Source organism: Garra rufa, chromosome 3, assembly GCF_049309525.1.
Source record: "Garra rufa chromosome 3, GarRuf1.0, whole genome shotgun sequence".
Lineage (NCBI taxonomy): Eukaryota > Metazoa > Chordata > Actinopteri > Cypriniformes > Cyprinidae > Garra > Garra rufa.
Window position 1 is genome coordinate 54,049,872 of NC_133363.1, and position 21,774 is coordinate 54,071,645.

General features: G+C 36.1%; 1 protein-coding gene across 1 annotated transcript; it reads right to left on the reverse strand.

Moving 5' to 3' along the window:
• Positions 1-398: 398 nt before the first annotated feature.
• slc6a5 (solute carrier family 6 member 5) lies at positions 399-11,993 on the reverse strand. Its single transcript, XM_073836401.1, has 16 exons — positions 11,866-11,993; positions 10,630-11,073; positions 9,144-9,288; positions 8,606-8,737; positions 8,280-8,453; positions 7,365-7,512; positions 7,150-7,282; positions 6,696-6,830; positions 6,443-6,546; positions 4,107-4,231; positions 3,830-3,942; positions 3,609-3,740; positions 3,232-3,331; positions 2,798-2,898; positions 1,847-2,014; positions 399-854 (listed from the first exon to the last, which is right to left on the reverse strand). Exons 1-16 carry the CDS (start codon positions 11,866-11,868, stop codon positions 696-698), a joined length of 2,316 nt encoding a protein of 771 aa, XP_073692502.1. The 5' UTR covers positions 11,869-11,993; the 3' UTR covers positions 399-695.
• Positions 11,994-21,774: the final 9,781 nt, after the last annotated feature.

A 21,774-nucleotide genomic window follows, 5' to 3' on the forward strand; every position in this document is an offset into this window, starting at 1 on the left:
ATATTTCCGACAGGTTAGTAGAAGAGTAGGATAGCTTATAATTCACAGAGACTGAAATGTGCTCACTTCCCTCCATAATGTAGTACGATTGGTTTAATTAGCACTATACTATGCGGTATGTTATAAATAGAGGAAGTCTGAGGCACAAGGTACGGCTATAAGTGGACACAAGTGGAGAGCGATAGTACGATACCAGAAAAGATTTCGAGTTCACTGTGCACTACTCAGCAGTTTATCTCATTTATGTTTGCTACATTTATGACAAGCAAATAGACAAGAAATATAAATGCTATTCTCCTCTTTTTTTCTTATCAACATCAGCAGTCACTTCAGAATGAAAAAAGAATTAAAAAACAATCACTGCATGATGCACAATCAGTCAAATATTGCCTCAACAGTTGCAACTGCATCATTATATTGCCTCTGAGAAAAAGGTTCAGCTGGAATCGGTGTATCAGAATGTATGCGAAAGATTTCCACTCTCAGACTGACTATTGATAATTATTCAGAAAATATTGAAATCATAGGGAGTTGTCTGTGCTTTCCACCTGAAAGACCCCTCTAGATGTGCCAGAAGAGGGGGAATATGGCTGAAAGAGAACACTACGGAAAAGGGGAGAAAGAGTTTGACGTGAGTGCTAGTCTCACCCTCAGAGGCCTCGGGGAATTTCGCACTCACATGGAATTGAGGAGGATTATTGATATTGGGCTGATAGCTGGAAATCTTTGGGGGGAAGTTTGAGGCCGAGGGAGTTGGTGCCGAGTGGGTCGATCATGTTTTTGTAGCGTTCCCCACGGTGTTTCATCAGGAATGGACCCCAGTCAGGCTGAGGAGAGCACACCAACTTCAGACGCTGCGGAGAAAGAAAAGAGCCATCAAAACTGGATGCCAGGTGCTTGCTTTGCATCCTAGATACTGATTAAACAAAACAGAATTACTGAAAAGATTTCACTTTAATTTTGTTGTTAACATTGTTTATGTGCATAAAACATGTTTTTATATCCATTCTTTTAGAATGATTATGCATGCATAAAAAGAAGATTTTCATTACTTGAAATAAAGTAAAATAAAATGTAAAATAAAACCTTATTTTAGAAAATTTCAGCAACATTTCTCATTTTTATTTAGTTTAACTTGGTGTACTTAAAAAAACCTAAAACTAAAACTGAAATGTGATCCTTGGCCACAAAACCAGTCTTAAATACCACAGGTGTATTTGTGGCTATAGCCAAAAATATGCTTTATAGGTCAAAATGATAGTTTTTTCTTTTACACCAAAAACATTAGGATTAAGTAAAGATCATGTTCCATGAAGATATTTTGTACATTTCCTACTGTAAATATATCAAAACTTAATTTTTGATTAGTAATATGCATTGCTAAGAACTTCATTTGGACTACTTTAAAAGCGATTTTCTCAGATTTCCAAATAGTTGTATCTTGGCCAAATATTGTCCTGCCCTAACAAACATACATCAATGGAAAGCTTATTAATTCAGCCATTAGATGATGTATAAATCTCAACTAAAAAAATGGCCCTTATGACAGTTTTTTGGCCCAGGGTCACAGAGTACTAAACTTTAAAATCAAAATCATAAAATTAAAACTAGTAGTGATACTGAAATAACACTGACTTTCATGCCACAGGACTAAATACAATGAAATAATGATGGTGTAACATAATTAAAAAAGGTGAAAAACTGGTGAAAAAAAAAAAAAAGAAAACCCCTGGAATAAACACTTTTCCAGAATTTCTAACAAACTAAAATCTACTTATTACATAGCAATATTGAGCAATTTACAATAACACTCAAATAGAAAACAACCCAAACATCTCTCTCTTACCTCAATTAACGATCCAGGTGCAAGATGCATCTTAATAACAAACATAATGGGAATCCATATGACAGAACAGATGACCATAAGCCAGCCGAGAACCATAGACCAGGTCGGATAAGTGTAATCCTCATATGTCATCACCTTCCACTGGTACAGACTGAGTGCCAAAATAAACTAAAGAGAGAGAGATATATAGAGAGAGAGGGTCATTGGCAGTACTAAACAACAGTAATAGTACACTGTTTCAACTCAAAAACTTAAGTTCAGCAGCTGCCTTAACATTTTAAGTTAAATCAACTTAAAATACAAGTAGTTTCAACTCATAAGTTAAATCAACTTAAAAGTACAAGTCATTTTAACTAATTTTATTGTCATTTAGTTGAAATTACTTGTAATTTTAAGTTGATTTAACTTTAAAGACAGCTGCTGAACTTCAGTTTTTAAGTTGGAACTGGTTAAAACTTTTTACAGTGTACTGATGAATGTGTTGTGTGCCACAGGTATCTGCAGGAATGGTCATATGTGACCCTGGACCACAAAACCAGTCATAAGTGTAATTTTTTTTTTTTTTAAACAAAATCTGAAAGCTGAATAAATAAATATTGCATTGATGTATGGTTTGTTTGGATAGGACAATATTTGGCCAAGATACAACTACTTGAATATCTGGAACCTAAGGGTGGAAAAAATTAAATAACAGAGAAAATCGCCTTTAAATTGTCCAAATTAAGTTCTTGCAATGCATATTACCAATCAATAATTTAGTTTTGATATAATTACGGTAAGAAATTTACAAAATATCTTCATGGAACATGATCTTTACTTAATATCCTAATGATTTTTGGCATAAAATAAAATACAATGTATTTTGGCTATTGCTACAAATATACCCGTGCTACTTAAGACTGGTTTTGTGGTCCAGAGTCACATATACAGTAAGGTATAAGGTGGACATACTGTGAGAATGGTTGGTGTGACAAAGGCCCAGCAGATTCTCCAGAACTTGTTTGGCTGGAACCCAATCATCATCTCAATATCCTCACAGAACCGCTGTAGACCTGCACCACAATGACAGAAGGAAGGAAAAAAAGAAGAAAGACGAAAGAAAGAAAGAAAGAAAGAAAGTCATGGTTGTTTGTTTAAATTAACTATTTATCAACTATATATCAAATAAATTAATGTTGCTAAACTAATCAAACCTATACTAAATAGTACTATTTAGCTTGTGTGCTTTTGAGCTTTAAATGTATTCACTGCTGTCTGCTTATTTGTTTGTTTAATTATTTGTCATTTTCTTATTCATTACCTAAAAGTCTGATTCCTGCTGTGCACTAAAATATATTACTGGAGCCCTAAGTAAAACAAATGACCATAATTTTTTGTAAACTCACCATAAACGTATGAGATTCCAACCAGTTCGAATATGGCAATGATGACCAGAGAGTAAGAGGCTGCAAATGTGTCCACCAGCTGAAGCATGTACATTCCACTCTGTGCGTGAAAACACACACATTCATGCACATTTAATATAAAAATAAATGAGACCTGATCTAAAAATCACCCAGCGGATCACTTTAATTAAAAAAAACAAACAAACAAACTAACATTCATTCCAGACCTTTCCAATTATCTGCTTTAGGAATTCGATTCCAGTCTCTTTGCTTTTCTATTTACTTGTTTTTTTATTGTTTACCAGAGAGCTGCTTTAATTAAAGTGTGCTATAAAGGTAAAGTTTTCTGCAGTTGGGAATAAGAGTAAACTTCCTACCTCAGTGATCATGGGGAAACCCAGCACAAAAAAGGACAGACAGCAAATCAAAGTAAACAGAGGCTTGTGTTTGCGCAGGTACTTGGGGAACTCATCAGAAACAGACGTCACTATAGTTTCTATGGTGGCAAACTGGAGAGGAACGAAAGCGTGAACGAAAAGTGATTTAGTTCATTGATTTAGTTTAGAAAAGTCTGTAAATACTATATCATTTTCATTACCATGGTATCCAGACCCAGTGTAAGCAGCATGAGGAAGAAGATGATGGCCCAGAATGGTGACAAGGGCAACCTAGTCAGAGCCTCTGGATAAACCACAAACGCAATCCCAGGACCTACACAAAAAAGAGCATAAAAAGAGCATAACAGATGAAATGACTTTCAGGTCTGATGAAAGTTAAAATGACAATGTGATGTCATGTTTTGTATTTTTAGAAAAAATCTAATCCCAGTTAATCATAGCTCACCAGCCACAAACACATGCATTCATACTATGTACCTTCATCTGCCACACTCTCAATTGGTACTTTGAGCTCATGAGCCATGAAGCCAATTACTGAAAATATGACAAAACCAGCAAAAATACTGGTGGCACTGTTAGTACACGTCACAATGAGAGTATCCCTGAAAAACAAAGACAGAGCACATCATGTGATCTCACATCATGAATAATAATCATAATGCATAGATGTTATTTTGAGAACATGTGTCTATTAAAATGTGTGTAATATCTAGCACAGTTAAGTTTTATATTTCAGTAATACTGTAAAATATTTTTATAATAAAAAAAAATCAATTAGGGCTGTAAGTTTAACGCTAACGCGTTAACTTACTAAATTGGTTATGAAAAAACGTGATTAAAATATTTTAACGCAGTTAAACGAACTGGCCCCGCCCCCATACATCGTCTTATATTTCATAGTTGACTGTTGACAAATATGATGCAGGGCAACAACTCCATAAATACAGTTATGGCGTATAATTCAAGATATTGGTGCAAAAATGAAAAGCAATTAATCGTTTTTTATTCATCAAGGATGCATTACATTGATCAAATGTAAAAGCAAAGATATTTATGTTACAAAGGATTTTTATCTGCTCTTATTCTGAACTTTCAACTGATTTAAAACTTATAACATTAAACGTTTCTTGAGCCGCAAATCAGCATATTTAAATGATTTCTAAAGGGTCATGTGCCACTGAAGACTGGAGTAACCGCTGCAAAGAACTCAGTTTTAGGAATAAATTCCACTTTAAAATGTATTAAAATCTGTCAGTTGATAAAATGTTAAAATTAAGTTATAAAAAATAATGCAATTAAAATATTTGAACACAGTTAAACGCGCTGGCATCGCCCCCATACATTGTCTTATATTTCATTATAGAGACAGAGCCACACCCATCGTAATAAAAAAAAACGACCACTTTGACTTTGTATTGGGGGAGGCTCCCTCCTTGTCATTTCTGACTTCAAAACAAAAAAAAATCAAAACAATGTCTAAAAGCTGCTATGACTGGAGTAACTGGAGCTAAAAACACAGAACTACGTTTTTATAAGCTGTCGACCTAAAAAAAAACAGTGTTTAAGAACACAAAAGTAGAGCGCAACGCGTCTTATTACTCAGAGAACTGCGCCCGCTGGAGGGAAATTTAACGGCAACAGTGAACATTGATTGTTTTTTGGGTTCACAATACAAAGTCAATGATGAGCGTGGCTTGGCTGGTGTGGGCATGGTCTAAATGCGCTCCGTCTCTACATTTGACTGTTGACAAATATGATGTAGGGCAACAACTCCATAAATACAGTTATGGCCTAAATTTCAAGATATTGGTGTAAAAATGCCCCTGTATGTGTTTTGTCTCACAGTTGAGTACATCAAATGAGTAAATGACTCATAAAGACATTTACCGCCATCTGCTGGCAGATTTAGTTTCTTATTTAGGGTTATATATATAAAAATTATATAAAAAAAGAAAATACAATAAAACAAATAATAATAATAAAACTAATAACATTAAAGGGATAGTTTACCCAAAAATGATTCATTTTGTCTTCAATTACTCACCCTCATGTCATTTTAAACCTTTCTTTTGTGGAACATAAAAGAAAGTATTTTGAAGACTGTTGATAACAAAGCTGTTTTAGTTACCAGTGACCTTCATTATATGAACAAAAATACTGAGATGTTTTTCAAATGATCTTCTTTTATGTTCCATAGTTTATGTTAGGCCGTTGCACCCTAAATGACATTTATGACTTAAATAAAATATTTCTTTCTAAATCTACAATTTGTAATCTCTACTCCATACTTTCTCATTTAACACACACAAAAAATGATTTAAATAATCTTTTGTGGGTGTTTTCACAGTCAAATATATTTAGCTATTAATTAGATTAATTAATAAACGCATCATGTAATTAATTTGATAAAAAAATTATCGAATGACAGCCCTAATTTTAATGCATTTTAAAGTGGAATTTATTCCTGAGATGGCAAAACTGAATTCTTAGCAACTATTAGCCTACTCCAGTCTTCAGTGTCACATGATCCTTCAGAAATCATTCTAATTTGCTGATTTGCTGCTCAAGAAACATTTAATATTATCAGTTTTTAAAACTGTTGTGCTGGAAAATATGCACATTTTACATTTCTTTGATAAATAAAAAGTTCAGAACACAAGCAGATAAAAACCTTTGTAACATAAATGTCTTTGCTTTCACATTTGATCAAAGTAATGCATCCATTATGAATAAAAACTATAAATTGCTTTCAAAAAATCTTTCTGCCCTTAACATTTAAACAGTAGTGTATTCTTAAGTGACAGTCTGCTTACCTGTAACAGTTGTTATGGAACTTATTGTAGGAAGACAGGGTTATAAGTCCACCCCATGCTGCAGACAGAGAGAAGAAAATCTGTGTAGCAGCATCCTTCCACACCTAAAGTGAAAAATAGTGAAAGAAAGAAACAAAGATAGACAGATAGAGAGAGAAAAATAAATTAAATTAATTCTGGAGGACAACATTGGAAACATTTTATCATAAAATATAATAAATAAAAATGGTTTATTGCTGTCCTTTTTTATTACCTTGGCATCATTGAGTTTTTCCCATTTGGGTGTTATGAAGTAAAGGATCCCAGAACCGGCTCCGGGCAGAGTGACCCCTCGGATTAACAGGATGACCAGCACCACATAGGGGAACGTGGCAGTAAAATACACCACCTGAAAAACACATATACAAAATACAATGAAAAACAGTTATCACTCAAAAAATAAATCTTACAGCCTTAGAAACCATTATTAACCCATTTAATATTTCTTTCAAATTAGTAAACACACATTTACTTTGTGACATCAGGACTATTTCCACTTAATTGCTGATTACTTACAATTTGGTTACTGTCTACATGTTAATATGAAGGATTTTTCTGGAAGTCAGCATTGCAATAGACTAGACAGAGGCCTGCTGTAGGCTTCTCTCTTGCCAATTACTGTACAGAGAGGAGAAATAATGAGAGAAATAGTCACGCAGTTTTCTTACCTTCCCTGAGGACTTGATCCCTTTAGCCAAAGAGGCATAAACAATAAGCCAAGCCAGAAAAAGGCAAGCAGCCAAGGGCCAACGGATGTCACCTGGGTATTCAATACCCTTCGAAATATGCAACACATTATACCTGTCAAGAAAGCAGAGTGATTAGTATCTCACCTCTATTATAAACCACCTCTAAATACACCTAAATGGAAAAGCACACTTACTTGAAATATTCCTCACTAGGGCTGACATAGGTTTTATTGTCCGATGTGATATTTAACAGTTTACTCAAATTCCCGAAAGCATTTGCAGATAAACAGAATGTAGAGTTCTTGATTGATGTGATGTTTCTGTCTCTTAGTATACAGGAGTCTGGCCAGAAGAAACAATGATAGAACTTGGAATGAACGTGAAAAAAAGTTCCTGTTTTCCATCGTAATTCACTGCCTAGTTGAAAATCATTCTTACAACAAATTAAATGTTTAAACGTCGTACAACTGCAGTACTGTACTCAATTTGATTCAGTCTGTAGTAGTGGCGCTACTCAAAGTGGCCAGGAGGTGGCAGTGCATCTCACTGCGGCACTGCACCAACTCTTACAGTAAATTTGTCAAGCAAGCAGATTTTCTGCTGAATTCACCAAAAGCACGACATTGAGAAAAACGTTTTAAAACGAATTAAAACGTAAAAATGTTATGTAATTAAATCGAATGCACGATAAAACACAAGAGAATTAATTCAAATTAGATTTTAAGCAAAACTCATTCTGATTAGAAGCACTTATTTCACTTTTCAGTGACAAAATAATCTTAAATAAAATTATTAAATAATTAAAATTAAAATTAAAAAAGCACTTGATTTTAAAGTTTACATAGCTGACAAAAAATCTGTCAAGTCATCAAATAAGAACTTTTGGCTTAATGAGGTGAAACAGTTGCGTTTGGGGTACAAAGAGAGCAGGATGACACTGAATAACCTAAATTGAGCAGTAGGCTACTTAATTCCTGAAATACAGGTTGCGCATTGCGCATTTTAGTTAGAAAAAAAGAAGGGGTGTTGGGGGGTGGACTCACAGGGGGAGAGAGAGAGAGAAAGAAAGAGAGAGATAGAGTGAGAGAGAGAGAGACGCTCATCCTTACCCAAAAGCAGCATGTCTTTGTCTTTGCACTCGACTGTGTTCCATTCATTTTTACAGGTGGCCCATGGCAGTGTCTCCTTCAACGAAGCGAACAGGTAGTACAATGTCCAGCACATAATAATATTATAGTATATGGCTATCAAGACAGATATTATCAACATGGCAATCCCGCAACCTATAATAACAAAATGAAACCAGATAATAGAAATTACACTTAAAGCAGTCGGAAAGTCGATTACCAGTTCACTGGAAACACGAATGTAACACATTAGCACAAACATTACTTATTATAACGGAGGGTCAGTTATTAAAGTAACGCCAGTTTACCTTGTAGAGCGGGAATCGCTTTCCATACTGACACCGGGCCTTGGCTGGCGAACTGACCCAAAGACACCTCCATCAAAAATATAGGAATACCGGCGAGGCCTAACATGATTAGGTAAGGTATCAAAAACGCACCTACAAAAAGAGAGAACAGCTACTGTTGAAAAAAAGTCATGATTCATGAATAGTGCGTCAACAAATCTATTACAAATATAATGCATTGTATTATTTTATAATAGATCGTTTATAACAAACACACTAAATATTAAATATAATAAAAAAAATACAATTACATATATACACTATTAATGTATAGAAATTTCGTTGCCGTTATATTTCGCACATTAAAATAAAATCCGTTTAATCATGAAACGAATTTTTTACTTTATAACAGAAATTCAAATTCCCTCTAACGAAAGTTTATTTGTGTGTATTAATACGCATTGACTTTCCAGACTTTTAAACTACTAATTTTCGATCTGTATGAAACAAAAATATATCCTAATATTTTCTAGTATGCTTTCCCTTGATTATCTCTCACCTCCACCATTCTGGAAAGCAAGATATGGGAATCTCCACACATTTCCCAAACCCACGGCATATCCCACCATGGACAGAATAAAATCCAGTTTGTTGGACCAGTTCCCCCGGGCCTTATTCTCATCTCCTCCATCATCCTCCTCCTCCTGAAAGAACAGTCCACTAAGTATTTAGTATGATCGAATGTGAGCTTCTATGTAGCCTACACTTTAATAGATATTCAGTTTTTACCTATTATGACAATCATCAAATTATGGAGCATTAAAATTGAAGAGGTATTAACATTTGAAGAAAAAAAATTAAAAATCAAAATGCTCCTCTAACAACTTTTTTTGTCTCGTTTCCGTGACCTGGAAATAAACGGGTCGCCCTTGGCTCTAATGAAACACCCCAATGGGAATTGTACCATAAGCAGATTCTTATGTAACACATTATCCTACAACACAACCAGTCATCAGAAAGCAATCTCTGAGGACAATAAACCTCATACATACATGCAGAGCTCAGCAGCTTCATTTCCAATCATAGAGCAAATGTTGTAACTCTTGTTCTGGGGGGTTGTTTCAATAGCAATGCAGTATCCTACAGCCTACAGCATTTGATGTATTCAGGTTCCTTGACATATCCTCTTACTCGATCTGTTCGTGAAAACTGCTGTAATTATTGTGCTGTCAGAAATAATCACTATCACTGTTCAAATGTTTCCAGACTGGAAGCGGATTTCGTTTCGCTGCTCACTTTTGAGAGACTAAAGAACAATGTCCTTTTTGTCCAAAACATTTTTACGAGCCGTTAATCACAAATAGTTTTTTACTCGTGAAGCACATTGCATAGAAAACTATACCGTTATTTTACACAGTAAAAACTGTGCAAATAATGGGGAAGTTCAAACAAAAGGTTCGGAGGTCTTAAATTAGAATACATATTCATGTAAGTGCATATTTGTTTCAAATGTTTCAGTAGCGGTACAATCCTACAAAAAACTACAAATTAGTCGCAGCGCATTTTTACCTGTCGCTTTAGACGCCAGCGAATAGATTTCGGTTACGAGGTAACCATAGCAACAGTACGCCGCTCCAAATAACCGTCACTACTTATCACTAAGTGTAATTTAAATATCACAATAAAACACGACATATTTTTTAAAGAAAAATAGCGCTTGTGATAAGGCCAAATGACAGTTTCGTTTGAGTGAGACAAACCTCTTAAAAGTCCAACCTTATCATCATCATCATCATTTTTCGAATCTTTTTTATTTTTACAAAAGCAAGTGGGTTAAATAAATATCTCGCGAATAAAATTTTAACTGTTACGGTCGTAACGGACAAAGCGGCGGTTGAACTCCTTTGGTATTACAATGAAATATACGACACTTAAAAGAAAATATCTAGCTTTTGTTTTTGCTCAAGACTCTCCCCGTTTGAAAGCTTTACGCTTGGGGGTGATTGGCTGATTCAACCGGAATGAAACGTTCCTTAACCACTTACCCCGGTCACCGTGCCAGGCAGAACAGATGTATTGCCATCTGTACCAAGGATGATGGTGGTCTGGCTCATGGAGGTCCAGTCACCGGTGTTGTTATGCTCCGCCGCGATCCTTACAGCACTTTGATTGTTAGACACGAAGTCCGACGTGGCTTTACCGGTCGAACCATCCATTTTACCCACGGAATCCTTGCGCACGGCAGAATTAACGGGAGAAAACGTGGGTCCAGGTGCGGCGTTTTTAAACGTCCCGTATGCTTTATTGGCTTCCATGTCGCACGGTTTATTTTCCGAGGGACAAAAAGTTTTCCGTTCGTTTACAGGCGGCGGCTGGGGCACCGGGTTCCCGTTCTCCGGTTTGTTAGTAGTTCCAACCGCTCCCCCAGATGGCTGGGGCGGGATACTGTTTGACGGCTGTCTCAACATTTCCCCGTGCTCTGAAAAATCCTGCAACGTTAAATACACATTAGTCAGGACCAGTATAATTAACGTAATAACTAACTGCTATTTCACACCTACAGCGACCCAACATTTTTACATAGACCTACCCTCAGGCAGCACAGCGAAATGGTAACGCTATCATAGCCTAACTTCTGCAATGTATTTTATGCTAGACCGTTTCTGGACATGTCTGCTCCACTTCTTTGATTTTCAGCTCACGGACGGTAGCTGTTTGCTTCTTGCTTTTACCATTAGAGAAAGATTCTTTAATTTTACGCCTCATTTACCTCCTGTCATTCAACCCCGGCACATCCCCTGGTTTTATGGGCAATAGACAAGCTGCCGGGCTCGGCCGAGGCTTTTCCCCCCTGCGGCAGGCACCAGTCCCGGTGTAAGTGTGCAGTGCAAACCCGGGTGCAAACATGGAACATTACACCAACAATTACACTGCACCATAGGAGAGCACTGTGCTAAAACCCTTTTAAAAAAATTAAAATATTATCTAAATACCAAAAGAGAAAAAAACAATATTAAAATACATCGTTTGTCTTTCCATATCATTCTATGAATAACACTTTTTTTAAAGTGATAGTTTCTTATAACATATACTGTATAACTAATATTGCCATTGAAAAGGTGTCTAAAAGCCTGCCATAAAGTTTCAGCACCATGGATAGCGACACTTCGTTCATTAGTGCACTTACAAATAATACTTTTTTTTGTTCCCAAGACTGCTGTAAATATTTGTAAACTGCAAAAAACACGCAAAGCGTAAAGTAACGAATGTGCTGTACTTACCATTTGTGCAGAGTCAACAAATGTGGGTTAATAGCAGAAAACAGCTGGAAAGACGGCAGGCAGACTGAGTTTGGCTGTGCAAAGTGCAAAGCTTTCTATATCTCCGTGGGAAAGATCGGGTTTGCGTCAGTGCATGGCAAGGTACCCTTCGCATGACATTTTCTTGATAATAGGGCTTTGATAAATCATTGGCCTTCAATTCTGATTTTTAAAGGGGCAACGAGCGAAGACGTGAGCTCGTGACACACACAAGGCAGCGCGAGACTACGTTTGGGGACGGACTGGCTCGTGACTGATTAATAAACTTGTCCCTCAGGACTATGTAAAGATGTTCATCTGACGCACGGGAAGATTCTGCAGACGCAGGCATCGTGGAGACTGTATAGTTGACCGACTCCTATACATGTAGATAAATCTAATGACTTTTCATCATGCAATATTATTAAAGATAGATAACAGGCCTACTTTATGTTTTTTAATTATATCTTATCACACTTAGGTTATTTACATGCAATGCACAGATCTGCTCTGCTCAAGTTTTGCTTTTTTACTTATAAGGCCATGGGCATGGTATTTTTAAACGATTTGCTTATATTTTATATGAATGACTACGTCTACAACCAAACCGCGCGTTGACTTTGGAAAATTATGAAACACGACTATAAAACTTTTGTAGCATATTTACTATAGTATTTGTGTAATAGATCACGGTTCATAGTTCACACGTCACACGAACGCGCGCGTTCCCTAATGCGTCACCTGCATACATATTGTTCAAGTGTGGAAAGTGGGCGAGGTTTTTGAGGAGTGGAGGCACTCATTTGTTAAAGTTTTACGCAAGACAAAGGAGGAGTAATTTTCAATTTTTAGCTTCGATGTAAGCACATTGCATTGAGCATCCAAGCATCATGCCCTGGAGTACCATTTTTTTTATACAGAAAAGCACTGAATTGAACATAGCCTCTTTAGCCAATGAAATACTTATTATTATGAAGAATAGGCTATATATTAACTTGCATGCAAAACTTGAACACATTATAATGTATAGACCCATAATAACCGATTGAAGTCGATTCATATTTTAATGTACTGAGTTGTTAAAGATTATATAATAACTGCCTTTGATTAAACTTTAAACCAGTTAATCAAGAAATATAATAACGTCGGTAAGTTGTTTTTCCAGTCTTCGGGCCGCTCAGCCTTGCTATCACTCTATACATGCACGCTGCTGCGGTGACCATCATAAATCTGCGGCCGCCTGTGATAAGCCTCTATACGGCTGGATTAGCTCTTCGCTCTGGGTTTAATTGCTTTGTCAACAGAGAATAATTGTAATTGATTTCTGCTTCTCTTTTCGTGTCACCTTTATACGTTCTCTTTAAAGCACGTTAAAGAGAAACAAGGTAGCCTATGCCTTAAGTAGAAAGAACCAAAAAATATGTAGTCCTCAATGGTCTACAACGAGCCAAACATTTATCTAACGAATAATTCAATTTCTTTTGCAGTTTATTCCAGTTTTAAATAAGGAACGGTCTTGTTTTGAATAAAAACTTTGAATTCGGGTATTTTCCCAACGTCTTGCTTTGCCATAAAAACGACAATGGACACACTGGGTCTGATAAAGAATAAATTACATTGAAACAAAGCAGTGCTCTTCACTTTCTTTGTAATTAATTACATACTATAACATTATGCATCAGTCGATTTGTCTTGTTAGTATTTGTTGTTAAAACACAAAACGTGCCTGCCTGTAAGATATGAAATATTAACGGGCCTTAAACGAATTCACGCAAGTCTCAACAACGATTATCAGATTCTCTCCTTGCATGGACGTTTTTAAAATGTAACGCAATCGTTTTAATAAAAGCTAGTTTTATATTAGCTTGATGGCTTTTTTGAAGACCTGGAATCAGTCTTGCACACCTACTCGCTGCAGCGTGCACGCGCATTTAGGGGGGCAAGCACAAGTGTGGATATTGGAACATACTCATATTAGTGCCGTATAATAAATAATACGTGAGGCAAAATTGTTCCTGACTTCTCTTAAAAACAGCATTTTGGGGCCCAGACCCTAAATATAACTGACTTGAAATTAAATAAGTCATGCCAAAAGTTAGATTAGCGGATAGGCCTAGGCCTATAACAAATTTGTTATATTACCAGCTTTTTCAACACAAACGCAGTTTATTCATCCTTCTGCGGTATGACATTCAAACAAGCTTTTGTTTATCTTCCGGGATCTAATTAAGCTAATATTTGAGGCTCCCCCTAGGGGACGGGTTTTGTTATTACACTGCTCCTTTAAAACTTTATTCTGATTGGTCAATCGTGGCTTTCAGAAGTTACATATCCTTCTCAAACGGCAACCGATCTTCTATATCGGCTATTACTACATGAATGCTCGACCTTTACCGTTTAATTAGACAGCTGTTATAAATAAGACATAACTGCAGGATGGCATAAAACAATAACTCTATTCAATTAGCTTCATTTAAAAGGCCGGATTATGGAACTTAAAGTTTTAAAGGAAGCCAAGGATCCTGATCTCTTTTCTGGGGGGCCTATAAAGTTAGAAATGAAATTAAAATGCATATTCAGCATTAAAATGAACTAAAATTACCAACACTAACATTAATAAGGTTAACAGCAGTGCTGTCTGTCAATCGATTAAAAAAATAAATAAACACATTTTCTGTAATTAACTGAAATATGTTTCAACATTCAATAGGTTCTGAGAAATATAATTCAATTAAAGTAAACTTAAAACAATCTTCATATAAACTATAAATTGTATAGGCATAAACTATATTAACCTTTATTTAAGCTACAAAAGTTAATTAGCGATTAAAGCAGTTGAGTGACTTTTTTTTTTTTGATTTCCATCAATGACAGACTCAAGCAGGTTTCACTTTAAAAGCAGCGCTGTCTCTTTGAAACCTGACCTACATGAGGCAGATCTTACACATATCCTTACACATCAAAATTATACTTCATTTGCTAATCATTTTTGTCCAGTTTGGCTATTTCTTGCCAGACGTTATGACCAATATGAGTGTCTTTATACTAGTTTAAATTAGAGTTGTGGATATCTCATAACACCCTCACACGAGCCTTGTCTCTTATCCATTTTTTCGGCTGGCCTGGAGCAGTGTTACAACCTTTTGGACAAACTAATGCGACCTGAGAATACTCGTCCCTCAGGCAGGAAGAATATGATTGGCCGGCCGGATTGGGAATGCGGGCGCCAATTGAATAGCCCTGGTGTAAAAGAACTGCGGGATGTATTTTTAAATGGTTTGCACAAAAATAAATATCTTTCCATCACATCATCTTGTGTCTACTCTCCAACTCTGATGAAAAAAGGGCTCAGGGAACTTTAGAGTTACTTTCATGGTAAACATAAAACCTTTCCTATCCACCTTATTCTTCAATGCGGAAGTAAGCCTATAGGTGACACTTCCGGTTCATTATCCGCTATAAGGAAATAACAAGAAGAATAACTGCAGTAAACAGTAATACTGTTTGCACTACAAACCAGTGTGCTTAGAATTAAGGTAATACACTAAAAATGATGGTAAGACACACCACTTTGCAATATCAAGCAGCAAAATCAGCTGTTTTGTAAAGCTAAAAACAGCTGGACGTGGATGAGACCGGAAGCCAGACCCATAAAGTTTACAAATGGTCCCACTCTTACATGAAGAAAAAGGTGGTTAAAATGAAATAGTAATTGAGGAATTACATGGAAGCTTTTACTTTATTCACTCAGTCATTATTCAAACAAACAGGAAATATTTTTTTTCCATTGCTTTATATGAAAAGTCAAAGAGCCCCAAATGTTAAAACAGTCAGTTTCATTAGTTGCCCAAGCTGTCTCAGTGTATGGTCCTGTTGTTTGTCACAGAGAGAACATCTTATAACAACTTATATATATATATATATATATATATATATATATATATATATATAAACATTGACAACTTTGGCTTTATATACAACACATGAATGATTGACATTTGGTAGAAAAGCTTTTTAATGTTATGTTTCAGTTAATAAACACTGCAGTTAATAAACACTACATTGTATGTGTTATTCCCCAATAAATCAACCTCTTCACTGAAGGCTGTAGGTTTGCTTCCGACCAGCGACGTCAAGTGTGATCAGCAGTGCTCTGGGGTCCTTTCTGTTCTTATGCACTGCGATTCGACCTGGAAGTTCTTCTCCTGCACAAGGAAAAACAGAAAGTGGTAAACAGGATTTAACACAGATCAATCTTCATGGGGACATGCCTTCACATCAGCTTAAAATGTAAGATATTTGAGCTTTCCTCTACATGCAAGAGAAAACATTCACTTTTTATTACCATATAGCTCAGCCTGACACTTTTCTGTCAAAACTCAGAGCTGTGTAATGGCAAAGGTGCAAATATCTATGCCTCTCTTTGAACAAAACCAAACCTAGCTGAGAAGAGAAAGATGCGATTAAAAAGCTGAGAGTGAACCAGGGGAGGATGATATGCCACTTGGCTCCAGATGGCAGAGAAAGCTGCTGCTTGCTACAGTACGGCTACAGTAGGAATACAGGCGGCACGTTTTATCGCGAAGGCCTGAAGACAATGACGATGATTACACCAGATAATCACTTTGATTAACTTCACGTTTCACTGCCAGACGTAAATGAATGTTTACCCACTTGGCAAACAAGCTCTCCACCCCCCACCACTTCTTTCTTTGCTGCAGGTTACATGAGATAAAAATATGCTGACTGCAGCATTTTGACACAAGGAGATGGGGAGAAGTCAGACGTGACCGTCATGGTGCGCTGCAACTGTCACACTGGTTTTCTTGTACCTTTTACTGTCAAATGATCCCCTTAAAAGAACATTAAAAATTAATTCTTTCACTTTTCACTTTTCCTTGCCCCCAAAAAAGTGCAAGACTGTTGAGGCCTGTTAATACGAAGGACAAAAACTATAAAGTTTAAATTAGGGCAGTCACGATATCAGATTCAAGAAATCCAGCAGAAGAGAACAAAAGGTGTTTGTGGTTGGCCAAACTGAGGCAGGATTTCCAGGGCAAGAATCTGGACAACATTCATGTTTGTTCTTACCATTTCCGTTCAGGTAGGTGAAATATTAGGCTTATAAATTAATTCATACTGCTTGTGCATATCTTAACAACTATTAACTTTACTTTGCCAAAATATCACTGGTTTTCCAGCTTTTTTTGTTGCATTTTTACGTTTTTTTAAGTCCTTCTCAGTATGATTTAGCAGCTTCCACATGTTTTTTTTTTCATGGTTTAGACAGCATAAATTAGCAGAATAACGCATTCAGTATAACATTACCCATGCGATTCGTGCTGTTTACATGCGAGTTATCTCCAAAATGGCTGTACATCTGGGTAACTGACCAAACCGTAACATAAGTGCAAACCAGATTATGTTGATTAGCATTGCAATAAAAATATACATCATCATCCATATGAAAATACCTAAGATGGCTTGAAGAACACAGATAAACCATATACTTGTGGGCTAATTCTCATCATGTTTAATCATACAAAACATTTCTTTCTGCATTTTATTTAGCTACAGTGACAGCTGTATGCCTTTGTCCGTGTAAGAGATTTCCTGGTCAAAAAAGTCATTTGTTTTATTACTAATATGAATCTGACTTGTGGACTTTCTCGGCGAGGGTGCCCTCCAGTGTCGAGTATGAATGAAACAAATGACACGTAAGAGTTTAATGCTCCGTAACGGCGCTGCTGCTGGATTACGTGTCATATTATCGCATGTGTACTATTAATTTTCAAATATCGCAAATATATATATATAAAATAAGATTATTATTGTATATATGGTTTATCACGACAACCGTAGTGTTAATAATAATTCTAAATTTATGTGAATAGGAAAGTCTATACCACAACTATAATGACAATGCCACAAAGGAATATATGGAAATTTGTTTCCACCACAAAAAAAATTGCATTTTTTTTTCAAAATTCAGAAAAGAAAACTGAAGAAAATTAGATATAAATCAAGAATTGCACACAGACTTGGCAACACTGGTAGTGAGACGCGTTTTAGTATATCTGTTTTCACTTAAGCTGGAGTTTTCCTTCAAAATAAAAGCTCTACTCTCATTTCTGTCAAAATAAAAGCTTAAAAGTGCAGTATGAATGCTAACAGGTGGTGGTTTAAATGCAGTCGAAATATCTATTTCAAGTGCAATAAGAAAAGTACTAAAAATTATTTCATTTTGTATTACAGTGCAAATGCGCATATTTTTTTTAATCATATCATGGACTTTATATTGCAATACTATTGTATCGTGATATCTGATATTGTTACATCCCTATTTATGACCATTAAAATAGTTGTTCTATAAAATGTTCTATATAGTATGATTTTGGTAGTATGAATGAAATATGCTCTTCTATGGCCTCATGGGATACTCTTTTGGCATATTGTTTTTTTCTAAAACTATACAGTGAAGCAGTTTTTAATTTTAGACCAAAAAATTATATCTTACAATTCGGAGAGATAAGTCCAAATTTTGAGATAAAAAGTAGGGGTGTAACGATATGCCTAGGTCACGATACGGTACGTATCCCGATATTGGGTTCACGATACGATACGTATCACGATATTTTGAACCAAAGTTAAAACATGAAACTGAAAATCAAACAACAGATAAAAAAAAAAAGTTCAATAGCTTTCTTAGTTTTACATACAAGGTCACATTTTAAGGTTTAATAAAAACCTGTATTAAAATTAACAACTGGTCTGTCTGTCACTGATTTATTTTTATTTTATTTTTATTTAACATAAGATTGTCAAGATGTCAAATTCTTTAAACCTGCTATCAATGCAAGATTCTATGTGTGTGCCAAACAGAGTCAGGGTGAACCGCTAAAACTGACGTAACGGGTGGAATAATATTTATCTGTCAGGTGCGGTGCGGGTGACATGCACGGGTATTTGCTCTTTGGACTCAATCCGGTACACGCTGACGCTGCTCTCAAACGGTCCCGTTTTGTGTTCACGCTGTCTGAAGACCGTTTAAAAGCCCTTTCACATGGACGCGTCAAGCGGTGGAATCTCTCCGCGGCTGCCGCTTTCTCTCAAAGTGAAAGTGTTTTGCGGTCGAGCTGGTGTTCGCGACACGGTCTCGGGGTAAACGTAGTTGCAAACAACAAGGTCTAGTTTTACTTAACAAAAACAAAATAAATGAAACGTAATGAAAAAACTATATGTGTTATTTGCTATTTGTGATTTTATGGGACAATGACTAGCGTAGTTTTCATATCAGACACAGTTTACTATGACATTTTACACATAATTGTATTTTTACCTGCGCAGGCTATACACGCATTTTCTGGATTTTTTTTCCTTTATTAATAGCCTTTCTCCGTATTTTATGGATCATACAGCTCCATTATAGCCTATTTAAATGATTTTGATCATGTTTTCAACACTCCGACATGCGCTCAGTGAAATGTGCTTTTGGTTGTAAATAGTTATCTGTGCGGTAACTGCTTAAATCGTGGCTGCTGCTCATAAAACGATTACAATAGGCTACATCTTCGGAGGTTTCTGTCACTAAGAGCCATAAAAGCTTTAAGATGTTTGTTCCAATGTGTGACTCGAAAAGCGGGTGAGTCTGAAGCACGGATCTTTTCATTTCCCACTCCGTGTTAATAACATGCACCGTGACTGTAATAATGTTTTGTCGGTAATTTTTTTTCTACCGTCGTACTGTAGCGTGACTGTGAAACCAAAATGCTGTCGGACGTGAAGACAGGGTATCTTTAGTTTCAGCCGAACTCATGTTGCTCTACTAATATTCAGCTCAAATGATTTCTGCATCTGATTCTGCAATGAAAGCACAAGCAGCGCTGTTGCAGAGTAGGAGACGTCGGCAGCTCAACCAATAGGATTAGACTGTCGTCATATCGTAAATGTATCGTCATCACTCTACGATACATATCGTAACATTTTTGCATCGCGAAATATCGTACCACGAAATATCGTTACATCCCTAATAAAAAGTCATAATCACCCTGTTTTTTATTTCTTGGCAGAAACTGGCTTTCATGCTATGCTTGAGCATTTAAAGTGGCAGATGACAAAACTTCAGCATGTGCTTATAAGGTTAGGAACCAAGAAAACCAGTTGTGTTTTCAGAAAAATATTTGAACTGTGCAAAATTAATAACTTTTGGTTTTGACAACAAAACAATCGCATGAGCAAAGCACTGGGAACCATTACCAGAACTCAGATAACACAGATAAAATTGTGGTAATAAAAATGAAACTGACTGAATTCAGTTAATTTTAATACAAATTAGTTAAATGGAATCGAAATTGGAATCTATAGGCAGAACCGGAACTGGATCATTTCTTACGATTATCAATCTTACATGCTTAGAATACATAGAATGTTATTGTGCATTGGTGTGGATTCTAATAAAGTTATCATTATCATTCTTGGTGTGTAAGGGGCTTTAGAAATTGCTTTGGTAAACAAGTCATGCACTGATGTGTTGAGAACAGAAGTCATCAAAAGATTTGTTCAATACAAAAAAGTACAAATAAAAAGCTGAAGCCAATTTTTTTTGTAAAACAACTGATCTAGCAAGAAATCCTTTAATTAAAATCATCTGTGCAGTGAAAACTTGACAGATCGCATATTGCCTACCGAAAGTAAAAAGCACACACAGTGGGTTTTCTCTTGACCAGTATGAGCACAAATGATAGAAAGATCTATTAAACTTCAGCGCCCTGCAGAAAATGGCTGTGTGCATCACACTGGAGTGTGTCTGCACTTCATAACAAACACTTTCCCAATTACTGCCAGTGGGCTTTGATACACAGAGGTCTGTAGAGAGAACCAAGAGACAGAGAGTGAAATTACTTGACCCTACAATTCCTGGTTAAATCTCAGAGTAAAGCAGTTTGGGATGTAGTTACTGCAAGATTTTATTCGGAGACTACAGAGGTGAGAAAAAGATTGGCGATCTATGAGAGAGAAGCTGTTGGTGCACGTTAATTAAATGAAGGAGACAAGGCTGCTTCTAGAGCCGTCATACATCACACTGCCATTTGCATTAAACATGCCAATGCAACCAAGGGTGACGGAGGCTGAAACGAGAAATGGACGAGACTACGTAAAACATCTTGATGTATTCCTTGAAGAAAAGTGACTGCTAATGAACAAGCTGGTGCGTTAAGTGTACAGAACAAGCATCATAGTCTACGCAAACATTAATTTAAAGGAACAGTTCAACCAAAAATGAAACTTTGCCGAACATTTACAGTACTCACCCTCAGGCCATCCAAGATTCAGACGAGTTTGTTTCTTCATTGGAACAAAATTGGAAAACCTTCACTTGCTCAGCAATGAATGCTCTGCAGTGAATGGGTGCCACCAGAATGAGAGTCCAAACAGCTGATAAAAACATCACAATAATCCACAAACAATCCATTCAGCTCAAGTCTGTCAATTAATGTCTTCTGAAGCGTAAAGGTGCATGTTCGTAATAACATTTTTTAACATTACTAGTCTTCTATCGACAATATGTAGTGAACAAGTCATCTTGTCTGAATCAGGAGAGAAATAGAGAGAACTATCTCAGTAGATAGATTTTGATGTGAGAAAACAACAGGGCATGAATTCTTTTCACTGGAGGAGGCATTATAATGGATTATGGACTATTATAGATTATTGTCTAGAAGCGACAATATAAAATTAAAATGCTTTAATGATGGTTTTGTTTATTAAAAACATGCAACATATCCTTCCCAAGACATTAATTGATGGACTAGAGTCATGTGGATTACTTGTGGATTATTGTGATGTTTTTAACATCAAAATCCACTGATATATTTGTTTATAACTGTTTTC

Bases quoted from the DNA above. Each gene is read 5' to 3' on its own strand.
- slc6a5 (XM_073836401.1), bottom strand. The intron at 8,738-9,143 runs GTGAGAGATAAT...CTCTTTTTGTAG, and splicing joins TGCTTTCCAGAATGGTGGAG to GTGCGTTTTTGATACCTTAC. The intron at 2,015-2,797 runs GTATGTCCACCT...CTCTCTCTTTAG, and splicing joins TCACACCAACCATTCTCACA to TTTATTTTGGCACTCAGTCT.